This window comes from Chenopodium quinoa, unplaced genomic scaffold, assembly GCF_001683475.1.
Source record: "Chenopodium quinoa cultivar QQ74 unplaced genomic scaffold, ASM168347v1, whole genome shotgun sequence".
Classification (NCBI taxonomy): domain Eukaryota; kingdom Viridiplantae; phylum Streptophyta; class Magnoliopsida; order Caryophyllales; family Amaranthaceae; genus Chenopodium; species Chenopodium quinoa.
This window is the reverse complement of record NW_018743415.1, coordinates 16,750-33,662: the sequence shown is the minus strand read 5'-3', so window position 1 is coordinate 33,662 and position 16,913 is coordinate 16,750. Positions and strand designations below refer to the sequence as shown.

Sequence of the window (16,913 nt, the reverse complement as noted above, 5' to 3'; positions counted from 1 at the left end):
AGCTCAGGTGTAGGTACCATAATGATTCCATTTTAAAAGATCTAGGTACAGGGGTGGTGCTTACAAAGGGGTCTGTGGAGAGAAGGATGGGGCAGTGGTCAGAGCTTTCTCTATGAAGGTGGAGGACAGAGATTTGGGGGAAAGCTTGGATCCAAACACAGTTGATTCCAGGCTTTATCCAGTCATTTCATAATAGGTCTGACCCTTCTTTTATTGGACCAGGTGAACTTTTTTCCACAAAAATCAGCATCAATTAGGCCACAAGTAGACATACATTCCACATACTTATTAACTCTTCTAATTCTGTCTGGTTTACCTCCTAACTTTTCAGCTTGGGAGGTAACCTCATTGAAGTCACCAATCATTATCCAAGGTAAGTTGATATTCTCACTAATTTTAACCAAATCATCCCAAGTACAACAACGAGACTTAAACTTAGTACTAACATAAATTGCAGAGATAAAGAAAGAGAAATTTGTTACCTTTACTACACCATGGATTGCATTGAAGGTCTCTGCCCACTAATGGAAAGTCAACGGAAGCAGAGTTCCAGAGTTGCAAAATTCCACCAGACAATCCCTCATGTTTGGCTAGGAAATGTTTGTCAAAGGGTAGGGGTATGATTATGTGTTGAGTATGGGCTTTAGAGGCCTTGGTTTCAGAGATTAAAAGGATATCGAGATGGTGTTCAGCAATGATGTGTTCAACGTGGGGGATGAATGTTCCACGGGCAATCCCTCTTGCATTCCAAGAAACAATGATCATGGGTTCAGGTAGTGGTCCGGCTTGAAAGAATTCCTTCCAAATTCTGTGGCTGGTCTGAGGGCCTAGGTGGAGAAATTTTTTTGTAGGTCGCTGAAAAGGTGATTGTTTGGAAATTTTGAAGGTTGCTTCTATGAGGAAGTCCCTGAGTCCACATCTGGATGCAGGTTGCTTTTACGTGGAGTTTCAGGGCTCCTTTGGATCTAGAGGATGATCAGGGAGTCGATTGTATTGGCCATGGTCAGCTTGAGTGGCTCGGAGGTCAGTGTAAAGATAGTTTGCAACTAAGGGAGGGTTGGCGTGGGATCTACTAAGAAGGCCAATTGAGGATGTATAACCCAAGGAGGTTCTCCCTTTGTGCTAAAATCATCTACCATCGCATAAAGACTTCCAAGAAGGGACAGATTGCCTTGAGGACTTGAAGATCTGGGAGGTGAGTAGGATAAATGCTTTCCTTCTAGTCTGTGAGCCATCATAAGCTCTTGGTGAGGTGCGTCCACAAAATGTGGGTTAAGGATGAAGTGTCTGATCTGAGAATTCGTGAGCTTGAGCCATTTTGATGGGGTTTTGAGAAGAAATTCCATTTCAATGACCCTTCATTCCAGATACTAGGGAATTGGCGGGTTGAGACAAACGTTCTGGTTTGGAGTGGCTTTTGCTACCTCTGTCAGAACAGGGAGTGGCAGCGCCAGAGGTCAGAATGGCAGGGAGTATCTTGGATTTTGTCGGTTGAACCTGAGTAGGTACTGAATAAGTCTCAATGGCATCGCCACCTCTTCCGATTTTGATTTGCTCCCGAACTGGACCGGACATACCCTTCAAAAAATTCGTCAAACTCGTTTGATGATACCACCTTTTTGGAGCACTTTTGGCTTGGTTTTTGTAATGGAGAAAGGATTTTGGAATTTGGAAGGGATGGAGGTGGTGGCAATATTAAATTAGTCTGGTTGACTTTGTGAGTTAGGGTTGAGAGGAGTTGTGATTTTTAAAAAATTATCTCCAGACATCTTACTTTAGGAACATCCAATGGTTAGGGTTTGAGGAGAAGGATCAACGTCAAGAACCTGGGAAGATCCAACGGTTGGGGTTTAAGGAGAAGGATCAACGGTTGAGGTTTGAGGAGAAGGATCAACAACTTGGGTATAGTAAGAGAATCTTGATTGTTTGATCTAACGGCTGGGGAGCTTTGAGAGGTTTGGACCACAAACATGACTAAAAGATCAGGGTTTTACAAGGGTTTTGGAGTGGGCCGATTAGGTAGCTGGGCCACTCTCTCTTTTGGTGCTAGATTTGAATTCTGGCCAGAGGAGTTTTTTCCAGAATTGGAAATTTCGTGCTTCTTTGCCTTTTTACTTAATAAAGGAATCCATTCCCGTCCTATTCAATTTTAGCCTCCATAGCTTCCGACGGACGGCGGCCTTGGTCTGGGGCGATTGAAGGTGATTTTGCGATCAGTTTCGGGCAAGCCGCTTTCTTGTGATCGAACGCACTGCAGTAGGAGCAGATGGGGAGCTCAAACAGATAGACTATCTTTTGGTAGTGGATTCCAATCCAAAATTGAGGATTTCTTTCCTACATCTGGATCCATAATAACAAGAATTTTCATTTCCTGCAATCTATTCGAACTAAATTGCGACATATCAATCTTGGCAAAAATGCCAAATGTATTTCCAATTTTTTCCAAAACAGAGAGGTTCTAGAATTCCACTGGTAGTTCTGTTAAGGAAATCTAAATAGGGAGAAATTAGAATTTCACTTCCGAAGCTCAAAACCCTGGCGTCCAAGGTTGGACATGGACGAGGTGTTTACCTACAAACCAGGGTCCTCCCCCGCTTATGGCTAACTGTTCCTCTTTGGAGCGAATTTTGAAGTTTTAATAGCCTTTGCCAAGGGTATATAATTGGGCATCGGATTTCATATTCCATGCTTTGGACAGGGATTAAAACATAAACTTGAAGGAAAAGGACTTCCCCATGGTTTTGAAAATGATTTAATTAATCCAAGGAGATACACTTCAAGAAAATAACATTTTCGTAGCGATTATTTTAACCTTTAGTATCGATTGTAATTGCAACAAAAAAGCTTTCCCAACGGATGGTCATTTGATACAATATCTCCCGTTGCCTTATCCTTTAGTAGTGGTTTTCAATATCGCTGGGGTTGGCCTCAATAATTGATACAAAAAACTATATCCAATCGTGGTGATTATTGTAGAGATTACAATCGCTATAAATGTTTAATTCATTTTCTTCAAAAAGACAAATCATGCGTATAATCTTTACAAGATTCGAACATGCAACCTCAAACTTTTATATTAAATGTTTCACCAATAAGCTATGACATATATATTTTTATGTATTCTTTGTTAAACAATATTTATATATCTAGTTTTGAAAAGGCTTTTCGTATCGATTTTTCCACTAGTAGAAAATACATAATGGCAAGCGGTTTCAAACCCCTAATGGGAAGCGATTCTGAACCGCATGCCCTTAGGGAGCTTGCCAATTGGTCTTGGCGCCAAACCGCTTGCCAATTGTAGTGAAAGGGCAGCGGTTTTGGCGCCAAACCGCTGCCCATCAGGGGTATTAAAAATAAAAATAAATTTTTTTTGGGTTTTTTAAATTAAATTGATACATAATCAGACCAAATGTAAAAAAATTAATATTTTTATTAATTAATTGTTATAATATTATAATTTCTTATTTTCAATTACAAAAAAAAATTAACAAAAAAATTGAAATAATTACAATTTCTGATAGCTCTTTTTGTCAAAAAAAAAATAATATTACAATTTGTTATTTCCAACCACCAAACACCACCAGCCACCACCCACAACAACAGCCACCACCAAAAAAAAAACCACCAACCACCAGCCACCACCCCACACCACCAGCACCAAGACCCCTAGCCACTCACCCACCACGACCCCCACCCAAACCACGACTATACCAAGCACCAAATCGTTTTATGAAAGTTTAATATTAGATATATGAATTTGTGATAGCTAACTAGTGTGTTTCCTGGACAATGTTCTAATTATTGTTTAGCTACTCCCTCTGTCCCATATAAAATTATATCGTAGTCGTCGACTACGCACGACTATACTAAGGGATTAAATCTGAACCGTTGATTTATTAGTTGTCTAATCATAGCCACCCAATCCAACACCTAAGCTACACAATCATCCAAGGATTGTTTGGTTACTTTTTTGTTGTTTTATACATATGAATATATTTTTTTCATTAAAATCGAAAAAATTTAAATATTTCATCTTCAACCTAAATCATCTTTCACATTATTAATATTTTATGTCATCTTCATCCTAAAACCTTCAGCTTCAACCAAAACATTCATTCTCCAAAAAAAACTAACAATTATGATTTAAAAATTTATTAATGTGTTGTTTCGTTAAATAATTAAGGATTAAAAATAAATTAGTTACACATAATTAGTTTCATCTTTAATTTTCATCATCAATAATGTTAAACTCAACCATTATCAATGGATTATTAAAAGAAAAATCTCCATTGCCAACCTTAACTTTTATCATCAATTTCAAACTTCATTCATCAATAATGTGAAATTAGTAGTAAAAAAATGATAATCATTACATTAATATCTATGTTTTTTTAGTCAATATAAATTGTAATATGACATCAATTACATGTTTTCTGTCTAAGCCCACATTGATGAACATCAAGGATTACCAATTAAATATATTCCAAAAAAAAAACAAAAAAAAAATCGGAAAACATGCCTGATAAGAGTATCTTTTAGTCTTCAAGTCTCCACCATCTTTACCTTAAGATAGGATCATGATATTTTAAAAATATTTTCAAAGGATAATTTTCTTTATATTTCAAAAACACTTTACGTATATTATTTATACATGGATTTTTTTTACTATTTTTGCATACATTGAAATACTTAATTAAATTTGTTCGAAAAAAAAAACTTAATTATTTATATTGGAATATTCAAATTTAATTAATTTTTTCACATAACAAATTCTAACTATGTTTAATTAATAATTATTAAGAACTAACATTGTTGTGACTTAGGAATATCTTAAAATCTTTTCATCTTTGCCAATAGTTAATCACTCATCATATTTCACTTAATAATATCTTGTTTCTTTCTTTTACCGTTTTTCTACAACATAAATCCTCAAAAAGAATCCGAATACAAATTTAAACCTTTGTGATTCATGATTTAAGGTGGAATATCCCAATATATTTTCATCTTTGCCTATAATAAGTATATTACCCATTATTTTTTATTAAAAAAAAGAAAATTATTTAAAACACCAGATTTTTTTTTTGGAGGAAAAGCGAGAGATGATTACGATAAGGTTAATCTATTTAATTTAAAATTATAATAAGGTTAATCTATTTAAATTAAAGATATAAAAAATTACTATTATTGGTTGTGATGTATAGTCAAATTAAAATTAGGGGTGGAGGTTTATCAGTTGGTAATTTATTATATTATGTTGTTAATAATACTAAAAAAAGGTTGAAAAAAATGTCTAACTTTGATGTTTTTTTAAAAAAAAGCAAAAAAAAAAAAAATCTTTAGGGTTCGTTTGACATCGCTATGGTTTTTTGGTTTTTGGTTGTTTTTTGTTTTTTTAAAGTATATTATATATGTCACATAATGAAATAAAAATTATTTAGACTTATTAAAATCATGATAATTTTGAAAACTGGCAACAAAAAAAGTGGAAACACCTTTTTCTTGTTTCCTGTTTTTGGTTTTTAGTTTTACAAAAAACGGAAACTGAAAACCAAAAATGATACCAAACAATGCCTAAGTTGTAAGTTAGATCATTATAATCAATATTTCGCATTTAGATATCATCAATTTCATTTTGGGCGTATGAAAATTTTGAATGTCATTAGTCAATTAGAACGATTGACAAATACAAGACTTTATTAGTTAAAATATAGATCACGTTCGATGTATACAATGTTTTCCGTTTTGGGTATTCCTAAGTTATATGTGAGCGTACCTTAAACGAAGTGGTTCAATTTTTTTATTTATTTTACAAAATATAGAAGTATATGGTTATTTTGGATAATCACATCCATTTTTAGAACTCCTGGATAGATTTATTGTCACTCTATGTAACTGAGGTCTCATAAGCATAATCACGGTTATTATTAAAGTAGAAAGTCTGAATTTAAATGCTGAAATTAACTTCTCGGCCAAAACATTACCTGTTACATAACAATCCTTGTTTAGATTTAGATAGCATTTATTGTGAATTAATGGAGGGATATACGAAAACATATTGAGGAATTGAGTGGATGAAGTGGCACAATAAGGAGCTGAGTGAGTGTACTGTCATGGTGTAGTAAGGGGGCTTACATTGCGTAGAGACGTTTTTAGGAACACCTTTTAATATATTAATAGTATGGATTCAGGCTTTAATTTCTAATTTGAAAAGAATTGTGATTAACTTATATTATGAGACCTTATTTAGATAGAGTGACAATTAATCTAGTCAAGATTACTAAATATGAATGTGAATATACGAAATAATTGTATTAATATTAATTTATGTATTTTGTAAAAAAAGAAAAAAAAAAAAGAATTGAACCCCTCTGTTTTAGTTACGCCTAAATATAAATTAGGTATATCCAAATTTCCAAAAGTGACAACTTAGGGCCTGTTCACATTTACTTAATTTCAGTTCAGTTAAGCTCTAATCAGTTCAGTTCAGTTCAGCTCTCATCAGTTCAGTTCAATTCAGTTCAGTTTAGCTCTTAATTTTCCTCTCTCATAAAGTATTCATTTCAGCTCGATCAATTCAGTTTAGTTCAGTTTAGTTCAGTAAATGTGAACATGCCCTTAATCTAGATAGAGTGACAATTAATCTAGTCAAGATTATTAAATACGTATGTGAATATCCCAAATAACCGTATTAATATATATTTATGTATTTTGTACCAAAAAAAAAAAATTGAACCACTTTGTTTTAGGTAAGCCGATATATAACTTAGGTATACCCCAAAATGGGAGATAGTCAATCAGAATATGCCCTAATGGCCTGTAGGACCTGTTCACATTTACTTAATTTCAGTTCATTTCAATTCAGTTCAGTTCAGCTCTAATCAGTTCAGTTCAGTTCAGTTCAATTCGGCTCCTAATTTCTTTTTCTCATAAAATTTTCATTTAAGCTTATCTCAGCTCCAATAAGTTCAGTTCGGTAAATATGAACAGGCCCTTAATCTTACATATATTCCACTTTTATTATATACGAAGTATATAACTAATAAAGTTTTTATTTAGTTTTAACTAATAATCAAAAAATAATAATTTAGCTTTAACTTATAAAGATATATTCCATTTTATTGTAAATTCTAATCTTACATAAATATTTATTTAGTTCCGTCAAAAAAAAATTATTTAGTTAGACTAAGATATTTATTTATTTAGTTATACACAATTAATCTTAAATAAAGATTTAATTACTTAAAGTGTTAGACTAAGAACGGTATCAATGCAAATATATTCCACTAATTTTATTGTGGAGTATGTACAATCAAATATATATTTATTTATGAATTAGTCATATACTCATATATCATATTAGTTGGCTGACTTGTAGCCTAATAATTCTCTAGTAACCTGTGCCTAATATATGATTTAGTCATATATATATATATTTTGATAATTTTTGACAAGAATATATTTGTGATATTTTGAGTTTGATTGTTCAAAAAAATATTTTAGTTATGGAAAAGATTCTTTCCTTATATTAGAATTTATACTAGGTTAGAACCCGTGCGATTCACGGTTTATAAAATCCAAATTTTAATTTTTACATTTTAAAAATTAATCGCTATTATACATAAACATAAATAAGAATTACGTATATTTTTTAATTTTTAATTTTTTTTATTTTTATCAAAATTATGAGCGTAGTAGTATATGTTTAATGTTGTCTAATTCATAGTTCAATGTAGGAGATCATTTAAGAGTATGGTATTTAAAATTGTTTCAATTTCTTATGATAAATTAATGGATTTTAGTTATAATGTAGAAGCTTCCAATATTTAATTAATTTTCAAAAATGTTAAATATGACAACTTTCCGAAAAAAAAAATGGCATTTATCATCATTACATTGAGGCTGGAAATTTTTTATTGAGAAAACGACACGTGGACAATGATGATGTCAGCAACTTCTGTTTTAGTAATAGTGAAATAGATTCTGATTTTATATTTATCTATTAACATGATTGATGTTTCCAAGGAAAAAATGGCACAAAAAATGTTAAAAAAGGAAATAATAATGCAAATCAGTTTTTTTTTTTTTTAAATTTTTTTTTTTTTTTTTTTTTTTTTTTTGTGTATTCATCTTCAACCTAAAATCATGTCCATAGCTTCAACATCCAATAATGGCGGATGATTATTCATGAATTCATATGGCTGATCAAATTAAACATAAAATCATACCTATTATAACAATTAATCACGAAATAATAAGATATAATCCGTAAACTTTCAAGAATGTAGATATTGAAATTGATTACAAACTCTGATTTTAAGAAAATTGAAGCATATATGTAATGATTATACGTTAATCTTAATGAAATCTTTTATAATTTGATAATTTTAAGATGTGTTTTGGATGATTAATGAAAGTTGAAAGTTAAATTGGATGGGTTTTTTTGTAAAATTCATAATTTGAAAAGAAAAAAAAAATTACCCTCTAAAAGTAAGAAAACAAACAACACTTTGCTCACGGGGCGCTGACTGGTCATGACTTAAATGAGGTGTAAATTAGATTTTATAATTTTTCAAAAACTGTAATATTCAAAGGCTAAGATTAAGCAACAATCATAATATGGTTTAGATTTAATCCCTTAGCGTTGTCGCCCATAGTCGTCTGTAGTCGTCTGTAGTCGACGACTACGTTAGAAGCTTCCCTGTCCCATAATACATGACACATTCAAACATTACATACATGTCAATGCATTCGTTTAAATTTATTTTTATATAATTAAATGTTAATAAAAATTATTTTAAAAAATTGGATAATGAAACTTTATATTAAAACATACAGTATCTAACAACCTATTTTTTTGATAATATATATATATATATATATATATATATATATATATATATATATATATGTTGACCTCGATTAATTTTGGTGATGACAAGCAAACTCGATTTGATAAAAGTGTAATAAGTGTGCAATTTATTTAGGCATGTTCTTATTAAGAACAAAGTTCCGGGGTTAGAACTAAGAGAAGTCCTTATTCTACATATGGGATACACAACAATTTGAAGTGAAGAAGGCAAATAAGGTTTTATGCTTGGATGTTCTATTTGGCAAGATAGAGTTATCAAAGGTCCAATTGGAATATCATAAAAGCAACGGGCATTACATGAAGACTAAAAAGTATGAGTTATTTTTTTTGGCTTTATGTAAGTGTTTGATATTTTATGATTGGTTGGAACACAAGGAATACGAGAGTTAATTGGAATTAAAAGTGAAACGATCAATCAGTTTTATAAAATTGGTTATTATTATATTTTTGGTTTTTGTTAAAATTACAAAAAGATATTTCTTTGTTATATTTATTAACAAAATAAATATCTTCTATAAAAAGATTTTAACTGATTCCTTAAATTACTCTCCAAGGAAAAGATTTATTCTAATCTCATCCCACGTTGTATATTGAACGACTTTCCAGACTTCTCTACATTCCTTGAGTTAGTTCCTAAAGTTTAGGAACACCACCTCAAGTAGTGGAGAATGTGTGGAAGGTGGCTGGGTTGATGAAACAGTATAAAAAAGGAGTTGAGTTTCAGTTTTAAGGTATCCTAACAATCGTACAACATTTGAGTAAAAAAAAATATATATTTGTCAGTGAGAGTATTCCTATGTTCCAACTATTGTAAGATATCTAAACACGTAGAGTTCAAACTACTGAGTTGTAATTTGGGAAAGGGTTGAGTGATCCTTGTAAAGACTTAGAGTTAAGTCTTGAGTGTAGGCTTCGAAGTAGAAGCTAGAGTGAGCATTTGGGGTTGGCTTAGGTTCTATTTAGAACTTAAGTTTTGTCGAGTTCCTTATAGGTTGTAACGGAGTAGTTGCCCTATTTAGTGAATTCGTGTTCGAAAATCCCAAGTGGTCATGGTTTTCTTCTTGTTGGGCACAAGGAGTTTCCACGTAAAAATCTCTTCGCATCTCTTTATTTCGTTCTACGTTTTTAATTTCCACAAAATTTGGGAGCACTAGTTCCTACACAATTCACCCCCCCCTCTTGTGTGTTCCATCTAAGTTAACAATATAATATTTTTTTTTTCAAGACCCTTAGGTAGAGAACGGGTCTCCTATTTTTTTTTTATATTTTTTTTCTAATACACTTAAGAGAACCGGTATAACTAAAATAAAATCTCTTACATCAAACAAATCCGTTAGTTAAATAACGGGTCTTTAATTGGGGGTCATTTTTCCAAGTTTTTTAGTAGTGTGACATCTTGATAAGCTAAGCAAAAAAATTCTATGACACATAAATAAGACTGATAGAAGTAGTAGATTAAAAATAATGAGATGATCATACAAGTACAAGATGTTTTACATTGATGGGCTGCTTGTCAGTAAATGAGTGACGCAAATAAGTTTATTATTTGCGTCGCTTCAATAAATAAGAGCGACGCAAATGATAGAAAGCTAACATACACTTGTTTTTTGCGTCGCTTCTTTAATAACAAGCGACGCAAATAACTTTACATTATGGTAAAAATACACATTTGCTTCGTTCTTTATAATGAGTGACGCAAATATGGCGACGCAAATGAGCCTTTTTCTACTAGTGAATCCTATTGATTGCATGTTAGTCAGAAAGCGCACATGAATACGATCAGAATAAAGTAGAGGCCTATTATTAGGGCAGGTTCAATCTCTTTTAGGTTGGATTTGTACCATCATCCCTGAACCCTTATTTGGTTCATGACCTTATGGAGTTGACGATCTCTTGGATTGTTAAGGGGTGTAACCTTCACCTCGTGATGGTTTACAATTTCCTTAAAAACTTGTTGGCGTCTCTTTTACTCTATCTTCTTCCCTTTTGGACGCCACCGTACTTTAGTGTATGATCATAGTGGGGTTCAAGCTAGTGGGATTAAAGGCTTGAAATTATTCCCTACAACTGTCATGGCGTAGTAACGGGAGGGGTGGTGCTAAAGTAAGGGGGTCTGGCATGGTGGGTTGAGCTTTGCAGGATGGGGAGGAGACGGTAATGGTAGGGGGAAAGTGTGGTGGGTTTTTTTTTATATTTCTAAATTTTGTATTTTGTTTTTACTTTTTTACCAATCATGGTGCCAAAACGTGCATAAACAATTCGTGACCATTTGGGATCATATTGATAAAATTCGCATTGTTGTTTGGATTATTAAAAGAAAAAACCAAATTTAGGATAATTATTGGTAGATTAGGTAACGTACGTATTATTATAAACAATTTTTCCGACTTAATATGAAAGTTTAATATTAGATATATGAATTTGTGATAGCTAACCAGTGTGTTTCCTCGGCAATGTTCTAATTATTGTTTAGCTACTCCCTCTGTCCCATAATACATTACACATTTCAAATATTATATACATGTCAATGCATTCGTTTGACTTTATTTTTATATAAATAAATGTTAATAAAAATTATTTTACAAATTATATAATGAAACTTTATATTTAAATATACAGTATCTAACAACCTAATTTAGGATATTTAATATAAAATATATATTTTATGATAAAATATACAGTACAAAATATATATTTTTATGATAAAATATAGGGTTTTTCTACATTATAACCCTCTAACTTTCCGTTTTCTACAATGTGCCCCACATTTTTTAGAAATCTACATTGTAACCCCAAAATACATTTACCGTGAAACCTAATGCATGAATAGTGAAAAAAGCCCAACTTCTCATGTATTATGGGTCGGAGGGAGTATTAATAAATGAAGTTAGTTAATTTTCTTGAAAATTGACATAATGATAAGATATAAGCAAAAAATATTATATGATACATAAATAAGACTGATAGAAGTAGTAGATTAAAAATAATGAGATGATCATACAAGTACAAGATGTGTTACATTGATGGGCTGCTTACATTTAAGCAGATTTACTCAAACAAACAAAACTAGAAGCATAGATATATGAATTTGTGATAGTTAACTAGTGTGTATCCTGGGCAATGATCTAATTATTGTTTAGCTACTCCCTCTGTCCCATAATACATGACACATTTATTCAAAGAAACAAAAGTAGATCGAAACATAAAGGATAAAACACAAACATATATATTTGGGGAACAATCTTAGGGTTTTATTAGGGTTTCCTTGTGTTATGAAAGGACCCTTTAATTGATCATTTATATTATACCTTTTTTTGAGCAACTAGATTTAGGACTCCTTATATTATTCTACTGTTCTTTCTCCATTATAGTGAAGAAGCTCTCGAATCCCCCACCCGTGGATGTAGGTTTATTTTGACCGAACCACGTAAATCCTTGTGTTGTTTGTTTATCTTCTTTATTGCTTTTCTCGTTCTTATTTTTCTTTGATTTGTTTCGCATTAATCAAACACAATTACACCTTTTATTTCCTAACAAGTGGTATCAGAGACAAGGTTTTAAGGTCTTAAAGTTTAGGTGTTTATAGATTAGTTTGATTAAATTATGCCAATGAAATTTGATATTGAGAAATTCGATAGGCAAGTGAACTTTGGCCTATGGCAATTGAATATGAAAGACATCTTGGTTCAAAGTGGCTGTTACAAGGCTCTTCAAGGTGTATCCAAAAATCCTTCGGGCATGATGGTGGATACGTGGGAGGAGATCGATTTGAAGGCTCTTTCAGCAATTCAATTATGTTTTCTAATGATGTTTTGAGAGAGGTTTCCAAGGAGACGACTTCTGCGGATTTGTGGTTGAACTTGGATTCACTTTATATGACAAAGATCATGACCAACTGCCTACTATTTAAATAAAGACTTCATGATCTTCATCTAGAAGAAGGTAAACCGCTTAAGTCTTATTTAGATGAATTCTTCTCTATTATTATGGATTTGCAAAACATCGATGCTGAGATCGATGATGAGGATATGGCTATTAGGCTGTTATGTTCTTTACCGCCTACATATAAGCAATTTTGAGATACTTTATTGTATGGTAGAGATGATTTGAGTTTGGAGGATGTTAAGGATGCCTTAACTCAAAGATATTTAATTGACAATAATTTGGTTAATCTAATAATCCTGCTAAAAAAAAATGCTTTAGTTTCTCATGGTGGTAATAAGAATTTTGGTAAAGGAAAAGTTTGACACTATTGTCATGTGAAGGGTCATATCAAAGCCGAGTGTTGGAAATTTAAGAAGAAGAATGAGCAGAAGTCCAATGAGGAGAAATCCTCAAATATTGCCAATACCGACGATGATGATGACTATGCACTTTAGGGTTACGAGCTTTGGGGTTGCGGTTTCTACAATCTCTTCATGACAAGTTCCCCTTTGAGATCTCTTGGTAAAACGATAAACCGTGTGGATTTTTGGTATGGAGTCTATGATAGATTGTTTTTTTTTTTCGTTTGTAATAAAGTAGCAATTTGGTTATGCATTAGATTTTGTTCTAGTTATGCTATTTCTTATCTCAATTTTGGTACTTTTGTGATTTACTAAGTACAATTGCAATTTAGAAATTCTTGATGTAATTTTTTATTTTTCTAGAATTGCTGAAGTTTTTTTAGTTTGATTTTTTTGAGATGAAGAAGTGTTTGAAGAGAGTTTGGTCAATTTTTTATCAGCATGCTTGGCTTCGGGACATCATACACTCAATCTAGGCCATGTGATGGTTTTGTGTATGGAAATTTTGTGTTCGGAGACGCACCGGTTCACAAGTTATGGAAGATGTCCGTATAGTGATAGCCTAATGTGAGTACGCTTATGGAGTTTTGTTTAAGGTGGAGGTTTTGTGTTTTATTATGAGCATTACTTCTTGGTTTTTGGTTCAAGGTGGAGTTACCTTGTTTTTTGGTCGATTTCAAGTCAAGGTGGAGATTGTTAAATTGTGACTCGGAATCTAGTAGGGCTGAATTTGAACGCTTATGTATCTCATTTGTGAATGATTTTGAGGTGATTCAAGTTGGAGGTGATAGCTTGGTTCAAGAGCTTTCCAACGATAGGTCGTATGCCCAATTCCGATAAGAAACGAGAAAGTTATGACCGTTTTACGAAAACCTGACGAAGTTGGAAATTTGCAACGAGGCTGCGAGCTATATTTCTATGCGAGTGAGCTATAGCTCGGCCCTATGAGGACTTGCGGCAGGCATGACCTAGCTTCTGAGCTATAGCTCGGTAGTTAGGTTATTCTAGGATAATTGATGTAATATTACCTAAAATTATATCTTTTCTATGACGGCGATTTGAGTATACTTGGGGAATAATCTTAGGGTTTTATTAGGGTTTCCTTGTGTTATAAAAGGACCCTTTAGTTGATCATTTAGATTATACCTTTTTTTTGAGCCATTAGATTTAGGACTCCTTGTATTATTCTCTCGTTCTTTCTCCATTATAGTGAAGAAGCTCTTGAATCCCCCACCCATGGATGTAGGTCTATTTTGACCAAACCACGTAAATCCTTGTGTTGTTTGTTTATCTTCTTTATTGCTTTTCTCGTTCTTAATTTTCATTGGTTTGTTCTGCATTAATCAAACACAATTACACCCTTTATTTCCTAACATAGTTGTTCACAAAAAATCCTAAAATATATTATGGTCTAACCTAATGCATGAATAGTGAAAAAAAGCCCAACTTCTCATGTATTATGGGGGGAGTATTAAAAAATGCTGAAGTTAGTTAATTTTCATGAAAATTGACATAATGATAAGCTAAGCAAAAAAATTCTATGATATATAAATAAAACTGATAGAAGTAGTAGATTAAAAATAATGACATGATCATACAAGTACAAGATGTGTTACATTGATGGGCTGCTTACATTTAAGCAGATTTACTCAAACAAACAAAACTAGAAGCATAGATATATGAATTTGTGATAGTTAACTAGTGTGTATCCTGGGCAATGATCTAATTATTGTTTAGCTACTCCCTCTGTCCCATAATACATGACACATTAAAACATTACATACATTTCAATGCATTCGTTTGACTTTATTTTAAAATAATTAAATGTTAATAAAAATTATTTTTAAAATTATATAATGAAACTTTATATTAAAACATACAGTATCTAACAACCTATTTTAGGATAATTAATATAAAATATATATTTTATGATAAAATATACAACATAAAATATATATTTTTATGATAAAATATAGGGTTTTTCTACATTATAACCCTCTAACTTTTCGCTTTCTACAATGTGCCCCCAATTTTTAGAAATCTACACTGTAACCCCAAAATACATTTACCGTGACACCTAATGCATGAATGGTGAAAAAAAGTTCAACTTCTCATGTATTATGGCTTGGAGGAAGTATTAATCAATGAAGTTAGTTAATTTTCTTGAAATTTGACATCATGATAACTACTTGATAAGCTAAGCAAAAAAATTCTATGACACATAAATAAGACTGATAGAAGTAGTAGATTAAAAATAATGGGATGATCATACAAGTACAAGCTGTTTTACATTGATGGGCTGCTTACATTTAAGCAGATTTATTCAAACAAAAAAAAGTAGAAGAATAGATAAACCACAAACATACACGATAAAATAGAAACGATTGATAAGCATCAGCAAGTGAAGTGCAAGACTGCGTGCGAGTGGAAGCGTGAACTTGGCTTATTAAGCAACAAGAATAGGATTAAAAGGAATATCTTGGTTGATGTTGGCAACAACGGTGTCATAGAAAGCAAGTTTGGAACACTTGGGAGCTTGATTTGGGAATAACATGTAGGGGAAGGCTGGACTGTTACCTTGGTCAGAAATAAACATAAACAACTTCAAGTTAAAAAGTCCATAAGAGGCTTCGGCACCGGTTATGGTCATGAGGGGACCAAATGGTGCTGCGTCGAGCCAAGGGAGAAGCTTAACATAGAGTTGGACAGTCACTCCCTTAACTTCGCTCAGTTTGTCATGTGATAAGACCGCCGATATCTGTTCTGAGCACTTGAGTACATTTTGAATAGCACCCAGTTCGTTAACCACGGTACATTTACCACGCAAGTTAATATTTAACCTGATGGAGTTTTGGTTGACAGGATCGCAGCTGAAGCTCACAGCATCACCAGGGAAAATCGAGGGCGGTAACCCATAATACTTCAAGATCCCAGGGATCGTTGAAGCAGGGCAGTGGGCATGGGCGGAGGACAGTGTTAGAGCAAGAGTAATTGCGAGGAGAGCGAGGGAGATAGTGGCTGTTTTTGGAGACATTTTCGTTATTGGAACACTTTGCTTATTATGTTTATGTTTATGTTGGATGTTTTAATTGGTGTTGAACCATGCACTTGATGCTACTCATTTTATAGATGGGAAGATTAAGCTAATAAGCTAAGGCATCCACTCCTTGCTAACTTGCCTCTTGGATAGGTTGTAGTCCCCCACTTTCGCTAGCTAGCGTTGAAAATATAAAACAAGAGAAATTTTGGCACCATTAAGGTCATGTGTATCACGAATTAGTATGGGGTTAAATTATATGAAAAATGGTATATGAAAGCATTTAATGAAATATCCATCAATCAATAAATCATATTTGGCATCATTGAAGAATTGTGTTTCACGAATTCACAACGGTCTAAGCTAGCTAGGGTATGGATTATGGAAAATTATTAATCGATATTAACCATTCCATTAAATGATTCATGTGACTTCTCGTTACAGTACGAAGCTCGCGTAAACTAGCATAGTTCAGTTCAGCCATATTTTTCTTTTTAATTTGTTCATTCGTTACTAATCTACCCACTTTACTTTAGGGTATGTTCACATTTAATGAAATGAGCTGAAGTGAAATGAAATAAATATTTTATGAGAGGGGAATTAGGAGTTGAATTGAAATGAACTGACTGGAGCTGAACTGAATTGAATTAATTAAAGCTAAAATGAACTGAATTAAATGTGAATAGTCCTTTTTTTTGTATTCTTTGACAATTATCACCTA

General features: G+C 32.6%; 1 protein-coding gene across 1 annotated transcript; it reads right to left on the bottom strand.

The window, feature by feature from the left end:
- Positions 1-15,381: 15,381 nt before the first annotated feature.
- Positions 15,382-16,276, bottom strand: LOC110739063. The gene has a single exon (XM_021919516.1). The coding sequence runs from the start codon at positions 16,187-16,189 to the stop codon at positions 15,602-15,604; it is 588 nt and encodes a 195-aa protein (XP_021775208.1). The 5' UTR covers positions 16,190-16,276; the 3' UTR covers positions 15,382-15,601.
- Between the last annotated feature and the right edge of the window lie 637 nt (positions 16,277-16,913).

Bases quoted from the DNA above. Each gene is read 5' to 3' on its own strand.
- LOC110739063 (XM_021919516.1), bottom strand. From the start codon at position 16,189: ATGTCTCCAAAAACAGCCACTATCTCCCTCGCTCTCCTCGCAATTACT.